General features: G+C 40.4%; 1 protein-coding gene across 1 annotated transcript; it reads left to right on the top strand.

Moving 5' to 3' along the window:
- Nucleotides 1–326: 326 nt before the first annotated feature.
- Nucleotides 327–14,955, top strand: LOC145500755 (ATP-binding cassette subfamily C member 4-like). Its single transcript, XM_081480280.1, has 8 exons — nucleotides 327–2,014; nucleotides 3,408–3,981; nucleotides 4,837–5,216; nucleotides 5,838–7,195; nucleotides 8,863–9,433; nucleotides 11,906–12,042; nucleotides 12,400–12,752; nucleotides 13,777–14,955. The coding sequence occupies exons 2-8, from the start codon at nucleotides 3,439–3,441 to the stop codon at nucleotides 14,332–14,334; spliced, it is 3,900 nt and encodes a 1,299-aa protein (XP_081336406.1). The 5' UTR covers nucleotides 327–2,014; nucleotides 3,408–3,438; the 3' UTR covers nucleotides 14,335–14,955.
- Nucleotides 14,956–15,137: the final 182 nt, after the last annotated feature.

Genomic DNA, 15,137 nt, shown 5'->3' with positions numbered 1-15,137 from the left:
AACTTGTTTTTGCAACTTACAACTTCAGACTTTGCACAAAATTTCTCACTGGAGAAAAGCAATGTTGTAGAACTAAAGTGATGAACTAAATGCAATAAATATTAATTTGTAAGAAATGTATCTGTTCTTTAATACATGCTTTTGTGTCTAGTATCTGAGTTAGATGTAGCCAAGATATATTAGCAATGGTTCGTAGACGACAGTAAGCCAATTCAGAGACACAGTGGCATAAACAAACCCACTTGTAAGCCAATTTATCACAGGAAAAAAAATAAATACATATAATAATATTATACATATATAATTTATTGCCATCAGGTGCTATTATGTCTTGTAATAAAGTGGTTACAAGTTAAGTAAGAATCTTACAGAAGGAAGGATGATACAATACTATTACTAAGGCGATCATAATTAATTTCATATTGATTCAAAGCACGTGATATGTACATGTATGATTACGATGTAAAAATTATTTTGTAGTGATTGAGCAAAGCTCATCTGAATTAAATTAAATGAAAGGAAAAACAACAACAGTCAATTATTTATGAAAGTTGATACAATGCACATGTAAGATAGGGAAATAGAAATCGAAAAGCTTCAAATGACTGAGTAAACAAAATAAACTAGTGGGTTTCATTGAGGAGTTGATTACTGCCTCTCTGAAATGTTGAATGTCTTTTCAGCATCAAAAGAAGTGGAACTTGACAACATCCCATAAGTGGAAGCGGTTTCGTGTAAACAAATACAGGTGTTTGGGCATTTTAAAATATTTAGTTACATGTGCATACATGTGCATACATGTACAGGGAAACGGTCTTGAAAATTTCCATGTGCTATCAACATTTAATTGATGGAAACAAAAAAGACCTCAAAAAAGGAAAAAATTGTCAATGAACCGAAAATATTGAGCGGTCTTAAATGTTTTCAGTATTTCCAGCGTTCGCTGCGGCCAACAAATCATAATATTTTCGATTTCTACTCCCTTCGCAAACGCCACCATTATATAAATGTAGGCTTTAACAATCTTTGATGATAGAGAAATATCTTGTGAATGAAATGAACAAATGTTTTATTCTTACAGTAAACGGCAGGTACAAAAAAAATATTTCACCCGTTCCAAAAGGCGCAGAAAGTCAGAAAGGTGATAGAAACGCCCAAACGCCAGTCTTTAAAGACAAATTCTTATCAAAGTTTCTTTGACGCGTTGCGAAATATAATCTCAATGAACAAGCACCACATGTCGGCGCAAAGTGAGTGTGAATAAAACGGTCCCGACTTACATGTACTTTGACCATTTCGTGCAAATTACACTTTAAATCCAACCAGTCTTCAAAATCCTTGCAAAAGCTGCGCACAGGACACATTTTCTGCTTTGCTGGATACCCATCGTTGATTTTCAGAATTCTAAGGCGAGGGCGGCTGAAGCAACACGATCCACGCTTCGTCCGCTCGAGCTGGCTCGAGTCAGCAAACTACACATTACTCCACACAAAATGACTCCCCTGTACCGCTATTCTTTACGAACATTGCTTGAGTATTAAAAACCCATTTAAGGACATCAAACTCACCAATAACGAGAACTATCAAGGATATTTTCGACGTTAACCCGAAGCAAAGTACCGATCTCAGAGACTGCTCGATCGAAGGACAGCACAGCCCGATGGTGATGACCACCGACCAGTTACTGTGACGTCAAAAAACGTATTTCCGCGGTGTCTGACGAAGCTAACGGCAAAAACGAATTTAGCTTCGTGTTAGTGTGTTGTAGGCTTACAACTTTGTAAGTTATTATCACTTTGTTTTCTGTGCCGATTGTCACGAACACACAAGATATTGCATAAAGCGATTAGTAATGACATACTGCATTGTTAGCGTGGATATTGGTTTTATCATCCAGAGAATAACTGCTGCATTGCATGAATGGTTTCCACAGGATGTTATCAATAAAACTGGATGACATCACGTCCCTGTTATAAGCAGCTGAAAGGAAATTGAGCCGTCGAGACTTGTTGAGGTTAGTGCTCAGATCTTATGTTTATTCTTACTAAAAACTTATCTTTGAAATTTCTTAGATTTGAAATTTATGAGATCATTTATGTGTTTGTGCGTTAAGTTACCAGCTGTTTCAGTATCGCTATCTTGTACTAGAACTATTTACCTACTCGCCGCGTTTTATGATCCATTTCGAGTCCTTTGCAACGGTTGTACGTATACATTACTGCTTCGCTGAAAAAATCCTCCCAAGTTCAGCTGTAGTTTTATCAATTTTGAAAACAGCCTACTGTGAAAGAATTTTGCCACTGAGGATTGAGGGAAAGATGATTTGTAAACTAGGACAGCTAGCTGCCACACAAAAGGATCATGAAGCGTAAACAATTAACAAAAAAAACCATCTTTCTTCGTACTAATGCCTGTAACGTATAATTCTCGCGTTAAGTAAAGAGGTCTTCTATTTTGTTAAAGGAGAGAACGCTCCCAAGAACAATTCTTAGGCTTAACGGTCTTCGAAGCAGGCAATGTTTCAATATAAGTAAAAATAAGAAATTTGGATTCAATATCCTTACAACAGACACGTGCGTATCTTTGTTTTCAAGCCGTATTCCCCAGGCAGTGCACTAACACGGAGTAATTTAATCCTAGACCTATACGAAAATATTAGCTGAAGAACAAACAATACCCAATGTAGAAATCAAACGAATTGAATAGACTTGGTGCTACCCTAGAGAATAATTTGTTTGAAATTGAATAAATTAATATTCTAAGGATAAATAAACGATTAATTATCTACAGAAGACGTCATCGTGGATTTGAAATGTGCAATTTACACACCACGTTAAAGAAAGGTCTATTTTAGTTAAATTACAAACTATTGAGAAGGACGTTAACCTATACCCTCAAATATTAGAGAATTCGTGGCACTCCATTGGAAGTCTAGCTAAACAAATCTTCGTGTAAATAAGGATTACGGTTGTGCAGCGGCTAGAGTGAAGGTAATTAATCTAATATTAGCGCGTGGTCATACTGCGAGGCTATTTAGGGTTCGGGGTTAAGGGTTAGGGATAGACGCTTAATTAGTCGGTTTAAATGACGTAAAAAAAATTGCGTGTCAGTGGTTTTAGCGAAAGGGTCATCTTTTGGTTTTGGTAACTAAGTAAACTACATGTCATGGGCTGTGATTCTGACGTACAGTATTCGCTGAATTACACAACTCTGAAACTACAACAAGTATGTTTTTGTACAACGCAAATTTATGGAGCCAAGTGTACTTTTCCGATTGCTTGCAAGTGTCTGTAAATCCTTTGCTTGTATTAAAACACAACGGCTAATTTCCACTCTTTTAGACATGGACTAAAACTTAAACTTGAAGTTACGCAGAGGTAAAAAATGAAGTTCTTTAAAACCTACAGGTGCCCAGGATGTACTTTTGCATGTCAAGCAATGAAAGCAATGAACATGCAAAGACAAAAGGCTAAAGACAAGGAACAAAGTCCCATGGAAAACGCAAATATCTTTTCTTTGCTCTTTTTCTGGTGGATGAATGACACCTTAAAACTTGGAAGCAAACGACCCTTACAGGACGAAGACCTTTTCCCGCTTCAAGATGAATTCAAAACGGAGGCACTAGTTGAAAAACTCGAGACAGAATGGTATAAAGAAAGTGATTCCTGCGCTCGCAAGAATAAGCGCCCTCGACTCTGGAAAGTCATGTTTAGGATGGTTTCCCACAAGAAGTACTTGATATTCGCAACTGTCAAGTTACTTCACTCGGTGTCCAATATATTGCTTCCACTTACGGTGTGGTTCTTCCTACGAAGTCTATCTGAGGGTACCAACGGTAATCAAGCCTCTACGACAATGCACATTATTGGGATCTCTGTAGTTACTGTGGTGAAAGGGATGTCCCACCACCATGCATTTTTCCTGGGAGGAATTTACGGAATACAGCTGAAGGTCTCTGTCATCGGAGTGATTTACAAGAAGGTACTTTTGATTTATTTTGTTCAGGTTTTCGGCACAAAGAGGCTGAAATTAAGCACATAATTTGTAAATTCTCTTTACGTCTTTAAATTATAAAAGTACGACAGTAAAATCCTGTGTGGAAAAGAACATTAGGTGATTAAATTGAATCTCTCATAGGGCATCGCAAACATTGCTCCCTTAGGAGGTTCACAGATTTATTTGTCAATGGGTCACAAATCCCAAATCAGCCAGCCAGCCAGCCAGCCAGACTGTTGGCTTGCCAATCTGTAACCCAGCCACTTTCCGTCCCCAAGTCCTCCGGTCCACCAGAGTGATCTAGCCAGCCAGCCTGCAAGCTACTCAGTCAGCTTATCTCTCAGTCAGTTAGTCATCTAGCCAGACACCAAACCGCCGGCCCGCTCGTCCCTCCGTCCTTTCATCTGTCGGTCCGTCTGTCCAACCATCAAGGTCTAGTCATTCCAGCTGAATTCATAGAGTGATCCGACTATCCGCTGAAAATGTAGAGCATCGCAAGAGGGATTTTTATGTCACACTGAATTCGGAAAACGTAGCTGCTGTTTTCACATGTTTAACCAGTCCAAACAGCATAAAGCTCGTACCGTGTTCAGATTCCACACTCTTTCAATTGTTTTACAAGGCATCGCGCTTTGTGACATGTCACTGATCTGAAGAAAACTGATTACCTTATCTTCTAGCTGTCCTATCTTTTTTTTTAAATGAATAGGCCCAAAATTTTTCTAAACACGAGACTGGGAAGACAATTTCTCGACTCCATCACTTACGAACAGCTGTTTGGAGAATAAGAATTACAGGAAATTGCTAACAACATTGACTTACCTTTGTTTTTCCTCTCAGATTCTGACATTAAATCGACGTTCCCTGAATGAAGTCATCTCTGGTCAAACAATCAACCTGGTCTCAAACGATGCCAATCGCCTAAAGGATGCTGGTTGGAGTATTATGTTCCTTCTATTTGCCCCAGTAGAGATTATCTCATCCGGGATTCTGCTTTGGCATCTGGTTGGCTGGCAGGCTCTGGTGGGAGCCGGTTTCTTCTTGGTGGTGATAACGTACATTTCTGTGCTGTCCAGGAAAGCGGGTCAGCTGCGGGAAAAGGCAGCTTCCGTGACGGACGAACGACTTGAGATTATGAACGAAGTTATTGGCGGCATCCGTGCAGTTAAGATGCATGCATGGGAATGGAAATTCAGAGACATGATAAGAAACTTGAGAAGGTAAGTACACAGCTTTCTGACAGTTGCAAAATCTGCAGGCAGCAGAGATGTCAATTGTCAGAACGCGAAGTATAGAGCTTGACAACTCAGCCTCTCATTAGGTGTTAATTTTGGTGAATTGGGCATTTCATACGAAAGCCATCACAAAGTTGTCAAAACAGTTAACAAAAAAATTGGGACAATGAACCTTCATGGAAAATTAGTGTTCAGTTTTAATTGAACAGCTTATTATTCTGGTGGCTTAATTACGGACGAATCTGCATGAGGACCTGACTAAAAAGAGAAAGTAACAGCAAACATTTAAATTGAAAAGTGGTTGTATGGCTGAACTGGTTTCAATTAAATTCGAATATAGTGTAAGTTCTACCATGAGCACAAGACATCCACGACCGAAAAGTATCTAATTGTCGCGCTTTTAACTGAAAAATGTACTTTCCAGTGACCGAACCGGGCATTACTCGAATGATCCCGCGCGAACACTTTGAAGGCTTTATGGCCTGCTTTGTCTTTATGGTATGAACCTACCTGCACTCGGCCCTAAAGGCAAGTCCTTGGGTCGCTATTATCCCAGTACAGTCCTCGCATTTGGTTAATAAGATATACATTTCCCCTAATTTATAGGAAGGAGATCAGCTACATACGTTTAAGAGGAGCCATTCTTTCAAGTTTTGACGCTCTCTACTTTACCAATACTCCCATCGCTGCATTCATTTCGGTTGCAACTCTGCTCCTTACAAACAACTACCTTACAGCGTTTCAGATTTTTACCTTATTGTCGACTTTGAACGTTATAAAATTCTCGGTTTCTGTCTCAGTGGGAGAGACACTTCACTTGTTAGCAGACGTTAAAGTTTCGTTGGACAGGATACAGAACTTTTTAGAAACGAATTCTTCATCCGTTGCCATGGAAAACGCCACACATAGAACAAATAATGGATGTGACAGTCCCACTTTCGATTGGCGACATGTCAAGGAGGGAAAGTTCAATTTTTCTGAATTTGCAGACGTTTTCACGTTACCTGAAGAAAATGAATTGAGTGAATCAAGCTGTGAGAGAAATAACTCAGAATCCCTGATTTCTTTGAACAATGTTTCCTGCAGCTGGAACGAGACAGATGATTTGCAGACTTTACAAAACATATCCATAGAAATTGGCAATAAGCAACTTGTGGCCATCACAGGACCTGTCGGTTGTGGCAAGACCTCTCTTCTCCAAGCAATACTTGGAGAACTGCCCTGTCACAGCGGAGGGATTACGTATTCTGGAAGCATTGCATATGTTCCTCAACTTCCATGGGTCTTTTCTGGAACAGTACGGGAAAATATTACCTTTGGAAAATCTCTTGATACTGTGAGGTATCAGAAAATTCTTCAAGCGTGTAGCTTGGAGAAGGACCTTCAGCAGTTCTCCAAAGGCGATTTTACACACATTGGGCAACGAGGGGTAAGTCTTAGTGGCGGCCAGCGGGCGCGAATATGTTTAGCCCGTGCACTTTATGCAGACGCCAACATCTTTTTACTGGATGATCCATTCAGTGCTGTTGATTTTCAAGTTGGCAGCCACTTGTTCAAAGAATGTATCCTTGGTCTGCTCGCTGAGAAAATTTGTGTCTTGGTGACTCACCACCATCAGTTCCTGACTAGGGTCGATACCATATTTGTAATGAAGCAAGGTACCATTGTTTGCCATGGAAAGTATAACGAGCTTCAAAGCAAAGATATTTTGTCCAAACTTGTAGTTGTTGGGAAAGAAAAAGAAAGAAAAGAATCTGTTAGTAACATCAGGTACTTACGGAAGAGGCTGAGTGCTATGTCCCTGGTCCTGTCTACGGATGAAGGGGCTCATAACGACCTGGAAGAGGAAGACGAGGAAAGGATGGTAGGATCAGTCACTTGGCGTCTTTATTGGCTTTACTTCCGATCTGCTTTTCCAGCTGTCTTGTTGTTCTGCCTGTTCTTTCTGGTTTTGCTTGTTCAAGGTAAGGGTTACTGATATTTTCTGTCTACATGCATAACATACCACTTAAGATGGTGTCTGTGACTTCCTTGGCTTTATTCTGCAAGCGTTCTTTCAGGCTCTCAGATGAAGTTTGAAAAGTCAAAGAACGTCATTTTTATTTGGATCTTTTGCACTCCATTGTCTTTGGCTGAAGAGAGAGCAGGAGCAACCAACGGATCGTTTCGGTAAATTATCCGTTCGGAAGGCATTTAATCCCCTCTGATTTTCTTGAGAGAATTTTCACCTCGAACTTTCGTGATATGAGAAAGTTAAAGTCTGTTGTTTTCGGATTGTTAAAAATGCCGTTTTGAGTACCGAAAAAAGGTCAGCTATCATTTTCGGAAAGGCGATAATACCTAAGGTTTTCGGGAAATGGACAAAACAGCCCTAATAAATTCGAGAATACTCAAGTTCCCCTAGGATAACCCAACAGATAAATTTTTTTTAGCACAACCTAAAATTTACCTGCAGAGCTTTAAAAGTACTCTATATAGCCTAACACAGCGTTTAAAAGCATTCAAGAGAAAACGGTCGTTGGGTGCCCCTGAGATAGCTCCTTAACAATAATTTGTTTTTATCCAAAATGTACTTACACAAGTCTTTTAAGCCTTTTAATACATTAGATACCATTCACATAATAGCATTGAATGCTGATACTAACAAAAGGTCCGTCATACGGACATTCATGTCCCTGTCGATTATCGAAAATAATTCTCTAAATTGGCAAGCGCAACGAGCTAAACGTGCAGATTTAAGCCATTCCATAGAAAACAGAACCAATCAGAACGCAGCAAAGCCGTTGTATATTCGACGTTATTACATCCAACCTTACCATGATGATCGTGGGTCACGCGAATGTCTCACTGATTATTGTCGGGGTTGGCTACAGTATTTTCTATGGCATGATATAAAATACTCATGCAACACCCTCTCGTGGTACATCATGAAAAATCCCACTTGTCAGATCAATTGCATGTTATTGGTATAGCGCTCGAAACCGTTACATAACTTGCATGTATTTGATAAAAGATCCTACAAAGAAATATAGATCGAGTACTTTACGTCTCAAGAGCCGGATTGCAAGGATGAAAGATGAAAGTGGATTTCAGTTCAATCACTGATCAAATTTCATTTTGTGACATGATGTCTAAATATCAAAGTTGCCAATCCGGCAAAATTTTGAATTTACTATTAAATTATTAATTTTTTGAAGTTGATTTCTTTTGCTGTGACTGCCATTTGCGTTTTTCTATATACCACAAGATAATAAACATGTTTATAACAAGCTTCGGGCCTCACTTATTATTAAAACATGAAACATCAGCCGAGCCGATGGCCCTTTAATTTAATATTTGTTCAGTCACATGAAATTCCCTGTGAGGTAATTTTGTTGTTTGTTATTATCATTTTTGCTTTTTGTTCTGCAAGGGTAGATTGTGACTCTTCGCGGAGCCAGGATGATTTTCGTGCCTGTGTGATTAGAAAAATAGTTGTTGCCGATAATAGTTATATGTTCCACAAATAATTAACTGGGATACCAAAAAGGACAGTTATTTTATTGAGATCACTCGCTTTCATATCGCATAGAGATAGCAACAAGAAGACAAAATTTCTTGATTGCATTTTTCTATTTTTTTTTGTCTTCAGTCTTCCTCGTCTCCCCTTACTGGTGGTTGTCGCAAATTGCCAATATGACATTTAGCCAGCAAAGGAATGCCGTGACGCTTGGAATCTATGGATCTTTAGTGATAGGCACTCTTCTCCTGTCAACAGTTGTTTCTTCCTTCTTTTTCTACACTCTTCTGCGCGCATCACAGAAACTTCACGACAAGATGACCACAGCAGTCATTAAGGCCCCAGTTATTTTCTTCGACACCACGTCAGCCGGACGCATTCTAAACCGCTTCTCCAAGGATATCGGCTGCATGGATGACACTCTACCCCCACAGTTCCTGCATGCAGTTCAGCTGTGCCTCTTCTCTCTTGGAGCTACCTTGCTTTCTGCTGCAACTAACTATTGGCTCGTCATCGGCATCACGCCACTGGTGTTGCTGTTCCTTTACTTTGGGAGGTATTACTTGAAGACATCTAGAGAGTTGAAGAGGGTAGAGGCGATCAAGTGCAGTCCAGTCTACGCACATATTTCAGATACAGTAGCTGGTCTTGAAGTGATACGATCTTCTGGAATGGAGTGTAGCTTTTTGCAGGAACTTTTCAGGTAGGAAAAGTCGTTGCCTGCAAGTTTTGATGCGAACAAAGAAAGTTGTATCATGGCGTATGAAGTAGAAAATATTACATAATGTATCAAACACACGCATACGAAAGACCGTGTTGGACCACATCTCCAAACATCGAGTATTTTGACGAAATTCGAGGTATTTGGAGGTCAAACACGGTCTTTTGTGTTTGACATATTACTTGATATATTCCTCTTTATAATACAGATTTCATTGTTCGCAAGAGCCACCAAGTCTACTGAAGAGCAACAATATCATGATCAGTTTGATTAGCTTCAGTTCTATCAAATTCTACGTCTTTTGAAAAACCAATTCTTCGCGATAATAAGGAAGCCGAAAGTACACTTGAAGCACACTTTCACAGCGGCGGATCTAGGGGAGGGAGGCCCGCTCCCTCCCCTTATTTTGGTTAAAAAAAACGCAGAAGGAAGAAAAGCCGGTAGGGCAAGCAAAAAAAACCAAACCCCTTTAGCTCAAGGTCTGGATTCGCCACTGTTTGATTTTGATAGTTTTGCTCTGAGACGTCTTTTGTCAAGGAGTACTTTGGGCGCTTACTTGAACTGAAAAAAAAAAAAAGCTCGATCAGGAGCCATAATCGGGGACGGAGACCGTAAGCGCGCGCCATTTCTAGTATTGGGGTTGTCCCCATGATATGGGACAATAATTCTATTTTTAGAACAAATTGCGCCATCACCTGCGGCACACGCGCGTACATGCTGCGAGGATTTTTGCGGATGTCGCGCGGGGGAAATGGCGTACAAAATTCCCGAAGTTTTTCATGTTTTTGGCCCACAACTCAACGCGTTTACGTCTGTTGGAATTTTGCTTAAGTATTTTCGTCGTAAGCTGCTCCAGTCTGAGTGAAGTAAGACAGTGTCGAATTTAAGTATGTTCCGCTTTAAGCTTATATATATCGCTGACCAGGCTGTGTTCCGACGGATGCTTCTTTTACATGAGCTGTACATTACTCCACTTTAAATTTCACATACGTTGAAGATTAACAGCTTTTCCATTACACAGCAAAAAACTAGCTGGATATATTTAGATATAGCAGAGCTTCAGGACTTCATAGTTTCCCAGCTCCTCTTGCCACACGCTTGCGAGGAATTTGCCAGTCTATCGCGATTGAAAAGTAAAACAAAATAATTGCTAGTTTGGTCAGTTTGAGTTTCGCGTGAATTGTAAGCAACGCTTGATGTTTCATCAAGGCCCAATAACTTTACGTCCGTAGATACTGCTCAGTTTTATTCGTGTAAAAATCCAGTAAATTCTCTGTTGTCGATGAATGAGAGCGCCCGCCGATGCGTGTTTTTTTACAGTCCAAGTAAACATGGCGAATTGTACTTCCGCCGCACTTTCGTGTGAAAGCGTACATCGAACTCAAACAATAACTCTATAGTTTTTAAATATGTTTAAGACTGATAAATGTTTGAGAACATATTAAAAGCTGAGCTAAAAATATGTGAATAAAGCAGAAATAATCAGCAAAGTTACGATGACACTTTCTTTAATCAACTTCGAATAACGATTTCGATTTTGTTGTCCTTGTCTATTTTCATTTTCGCAGTGTGAAACTTCACCATGCTTATGTTGAAGAACTCCCCCACATGATGTTACTAGCCTTTTTTGCGTTCGTGAAATTTGTTGCAGCATCTCAGCACAAAAGATAAAGAAAGAAATCTTTGTCAAGATTTGTTGACAATTGAAAACGCCGACTCGGACTTGAAAGTGCACGAGCTGCACTATGCAAATGAGCTAATTGTACGCGTCAGACTTTCCTTTCAAAAACTTTTGCAAACTCACCAAACGAGCAGAAACAATAAAAAACCATCAAAACAGGTTTTGGTTATGATTAACCATTGTCTGAGAAACTCACAAATTAACTCGATACCAGAGTAGAGAGTTTTCTTGCTATATTCTTAAATCAGAACAAACGCAAAAACATACGCGTAAGCTTACAACTAGCGTGAGTAGATCTTATTATTCATTCCCAGCGCGAGATTGAAGTATTTTCGACCCTGAAAAGCCCATCTTTTCCGTTAGCTCAGAGCATAAAACTACATATAAGCGCCCTGGTTCGTATTCCCTGCCTTATTCCCTGCCATCGCTGTGAAGAATACGCAAGATAATCTCTCAAGGTCTCTCAACTCTCACCATTTGATCACGCAACGTGACAACATCCCGGCGAGAGCCCCCGACATGTGCGTGGATCCGCGCGGATATATGACGTCAGGATGGCGCAATTTGTTCTAAAAATAGAAAAATTGCCCCATATCATAGGTGCGCGCGGATCCCAAGGCTTACGGTCTCCGTCCCCGATTATGGCTCCTGGCTCGATGTATATCTTTTTTGATTGGTTTAAAATTACATGTTACTGCGTGTACGGTTTATAACTGTTTTAATACATTACTTATAATTTCACTGAAATGATCTTTTAAAGTTGTTATTGTCAGGTACCAAGACCGTAACACGCAAGCCATCATAATGGTGCTGGGCTGTTCTAAGTGGCTTGGCGTTCGTTTGGAAGTACTCTGTAGTTTGCTTGTCACATTAGTGGCGGCTGGAGCTGTTCTCGTCACGCAGATACCAGGTTTGATCCCTCATTTGGTAAACTTTACATGATTAATAACTTGTAGCCAGTGGTTGAGGGCCAGTCCTATACTATGGCCTACGTTGTGCATGTGACAAGCCGTGTTAGGCACCGGCATTGAGCACTGTTGCTCCAGTGGCAAAAGAAACGATTTTAAGCAACATGCAAACGGTTACCTTGCAGTGCCTAGATAAGGAACTATGGGCTTTGTGGTAAGAAACATGCCCATAACCAGCACAGATACCTACATGGGTAACTTTAACTTCAGGTAATGTTAAGCACGTCTTTACAGCACTATATGTCGCCGTTTGTAGAAACGTTTTAATCTTGTATCCCTTTCTTCATTCTGTCACACAGCTATTGCAGGTATGTCGCTGACATACGCTCTAGAAACTTTAGACGCAGCTCAGTTTGGTGTTCAGCTGACATCCGAGACAGAGAACTTGATGACGTCAGTCGAGCGGGTGATAACTTTCACCCAGATGAGTCCAGAACCTGGATATGATATGAAAGATGACCGTCGGCCGGCTAAAGGAAGTCTTTGCCTGAGGAACTTGTCTTTGAGATATGTAGAGGGGAACCATCGCGTCCTGAGGGATATCACAGTTGAAATCAAGAACAAGGAGAAAGTTGGTATCACAGGACGAACAGGATCTGGGAAGTCCTCTCTCGTGGCAGCGCTGTTTAGGATGCCTGAACCAGATGGCGAGGTCAGACTTTGAGACATAAATTCGTGCATAGGGGTCTAGGGCTTCTATACAAAGCTGTCGCTAAGGGCTGACCTAATACTGATCCCAAATTAAGATGAATGGTCCTTTGATAGAAATCAAGTCATAGCAGTTCGTGCAGTTAAAGAGGAAGAGGGAGGGAGTGGATTTCTTTGTTGCCGGCTGGATTGCATACGTGTGCTACACTGATATCAGTATTTACTCAAACGTGGAAAATATGTATTTCTTCATCAGTCCACACAACAGACTGCCGTGCAATAAAATCTAACTAGCTGTATAAGCAATTTCTTTGGAAGAATACCAATCTCATCCTCACCATCTGAATGGTCCTATGAATTCGCTGTTGTTTGTCGGCGAGCCAGCAAAGTCCAATCGTTCTGAGTTGGCTTCTGAGATCCGTCCGTTGCCATGTTTAGGGGCTTTTTGAAATTTTACAGAGAAACAGACCCTCGAATCCTTCATTAGTTAATATTAGTCATATTAGTTGTTAAGATAAATGTGTAATGTCTTACCCTTTTCCACTCCTGTGTGTAAAAAGGATGAAATGAGTGAAGAAAATAATAATAATAATAATAATAATAATAATAACAACAACAACAACAACAACGAAAATAAAACTGCATGTAAGACACTGTTTGGATGTTATATAACGTATGTATACTGTGAAAAATGTGGAGGGGCGATGGCCCCATGGTTAGAGAGCTCGCCTCAGGATCGAGCGGTCCTGGTTCGAGGTCTGACTGGCGACATTGCGTTGTGTTCTTGGGCAAGACACTTTTTCCTCACAATGCCTCTTTCCACCCAGGTGTGTAATTGGGTACCGGCGAATTTAATGCTAACGGTAACCTGCGATGGACTAGCATCCCATCCAGGGAGGAGTAGAAAAATTACTAGTCGCTCAGTTCATGTTAAAGAAACCGCAGATAAGCACCGCCCTGATGGACTACTTGGCTCGTATGTAGACTTTTAATATAAAAGTTAGTACCTTGTTCTTTTCGTTTTAAAGGTCATGGTGGACGAGATCAATTTAAAAACATTGAATCTTCAAGAAGCCAGACGGACATTCTCTGTAATAACTCAGAATCCTATTCTATTTGCCGGGAGCCTAAGACGGAACTTGGATCCTCTCAACAAACACACGGACCATGAGTTATGGATCGCGCTGGAAGACGTCCAAATGAAGCACTGGGTACTGCAGTTACCAGGCCACCTGCACTACAAACTGATAGAATCTGGGAACAACCTAAGCGTTGGTGAAAGACAGTTAGTCTGCCTAGCACGTGTTCTCTTACAGAACAACAAGATTATCATCCTGGATGAAGCAACGGCTAACGTAGATTTCAAGACGGATCGTCTGATCCAAGAAGTCATACGAACCAAATTCAAAAATGTTACAGTGTTAACTGTTGCTCATAGACTGGACACCATCATAGACTATGATAGGGTCATGGTGTTGGACAGAGGCAGTGTGGTCGAGTTCGACAAACCAAGTGCTCTTTTAAACAAGAGAGGGAGTTACTTTGCTGATCTAGTCAAGAGCTACAATACAACTGTGTCTTCATAAAATATTAACTTATTGACTGCTGTAGATGCGAACTGCTCTCGCAGTGACCACCTTCCGTTTACAAACACGACAATAGTTAGCACTTATGGTTTGGAATTTTTCCTATGACGTCGCCTCACTACGGGACTAGGGGAACCCGTAGTTGAGAGCTGGCTAGGGAAAAATAATAGTGGTGGGGTTAGGGCTGAGGCCAATTCGGTAATTATATATTATGAGATACCTAACAATCCTGATACCATGCAAAACTCGGATAAAGTTTGTTGTCTCGATGGTACCCAATTGAAATGTTCGCGAATGACTCCTGGCTCATCATGACACTGGAAATTGCGCTGGAAGCACTGAAATCTTCTTCATGAAGCTTTCTCAAAAGACTTGAAGCGTTTACGAACTCATGCTATCAACGTACCTTGCCAGCGACCACTTGGGCTAGGCATTTCAGTTGACCGCACATGGGGGTGGTCGCTTATAAGAAGTTAAACCACCGGGGTCTAAATTTTGACTGATAGATCCCCTGGTGACAAATATATTGAAACAAGCGACAAAGGGGAACGACTCGTGTCATCTTAGCACCATTTTCGCGTAAAATGTGAACAGTAACAGAAAATCAGTAAAGATATACTAAAGTTCAAAGTGTGAAATATAATATAAATTCATTTTAATGAAGGTATAATTAAAAGAATTGTTTAGTATTCCTATTGCAGTTATGTGTTGATTGTGCCACAGTTTGTTTCTGAGTTTAGGTGAAATAAATATAATAAAAAAAAGAACTGTGCTAATACCAAAATAAATGGTGTGAGATAATG

This window comes from Orbicella franksi, chromosome 10, assembly GCF_964199315.1.
Source record: "Orbicella franksi chromosome 10, jaOrbFran1.1, whole genome shotgun sequence".
Classification (NCBI taxonomy): domain Eukaryota; kingdom Metazoa; phylum Cnidaria; class Anthozoa; order Scleractinia; family Merulinidae; genus Orbicella; species Orbicella franksi.
Note: the sequence above shows the minus strand (reverse complement) of the source record. Positions and strands in the feature narration are given on the sequence as shown.

Excerpts from the sequence above, each read along its gene's own strand:
- LOC145500755 (XM_081480280.1), top strand. The coding sequence starts at position 3,439 with ATGAAAGCAATGAACATGCAAAGACAAAAGGCTAAAGACAAGGAACAA. Across the intron at positions 7,196-8,862 it reads TCTGGTTTTGCTTGTTCAAG|TCTTCCTCGTCTCCCCTTAC; the intron begins GTAAGGGTTACT and ends TTTTGTCTTCAG. Across the intron at positions 12,043-12,399 it reads TCTCGTCACGCAGATACCAG|CTATTGCAGGTATGTCGCTG; the intron begins GTTTGATCCCTC and ends TCTGTCACACAG.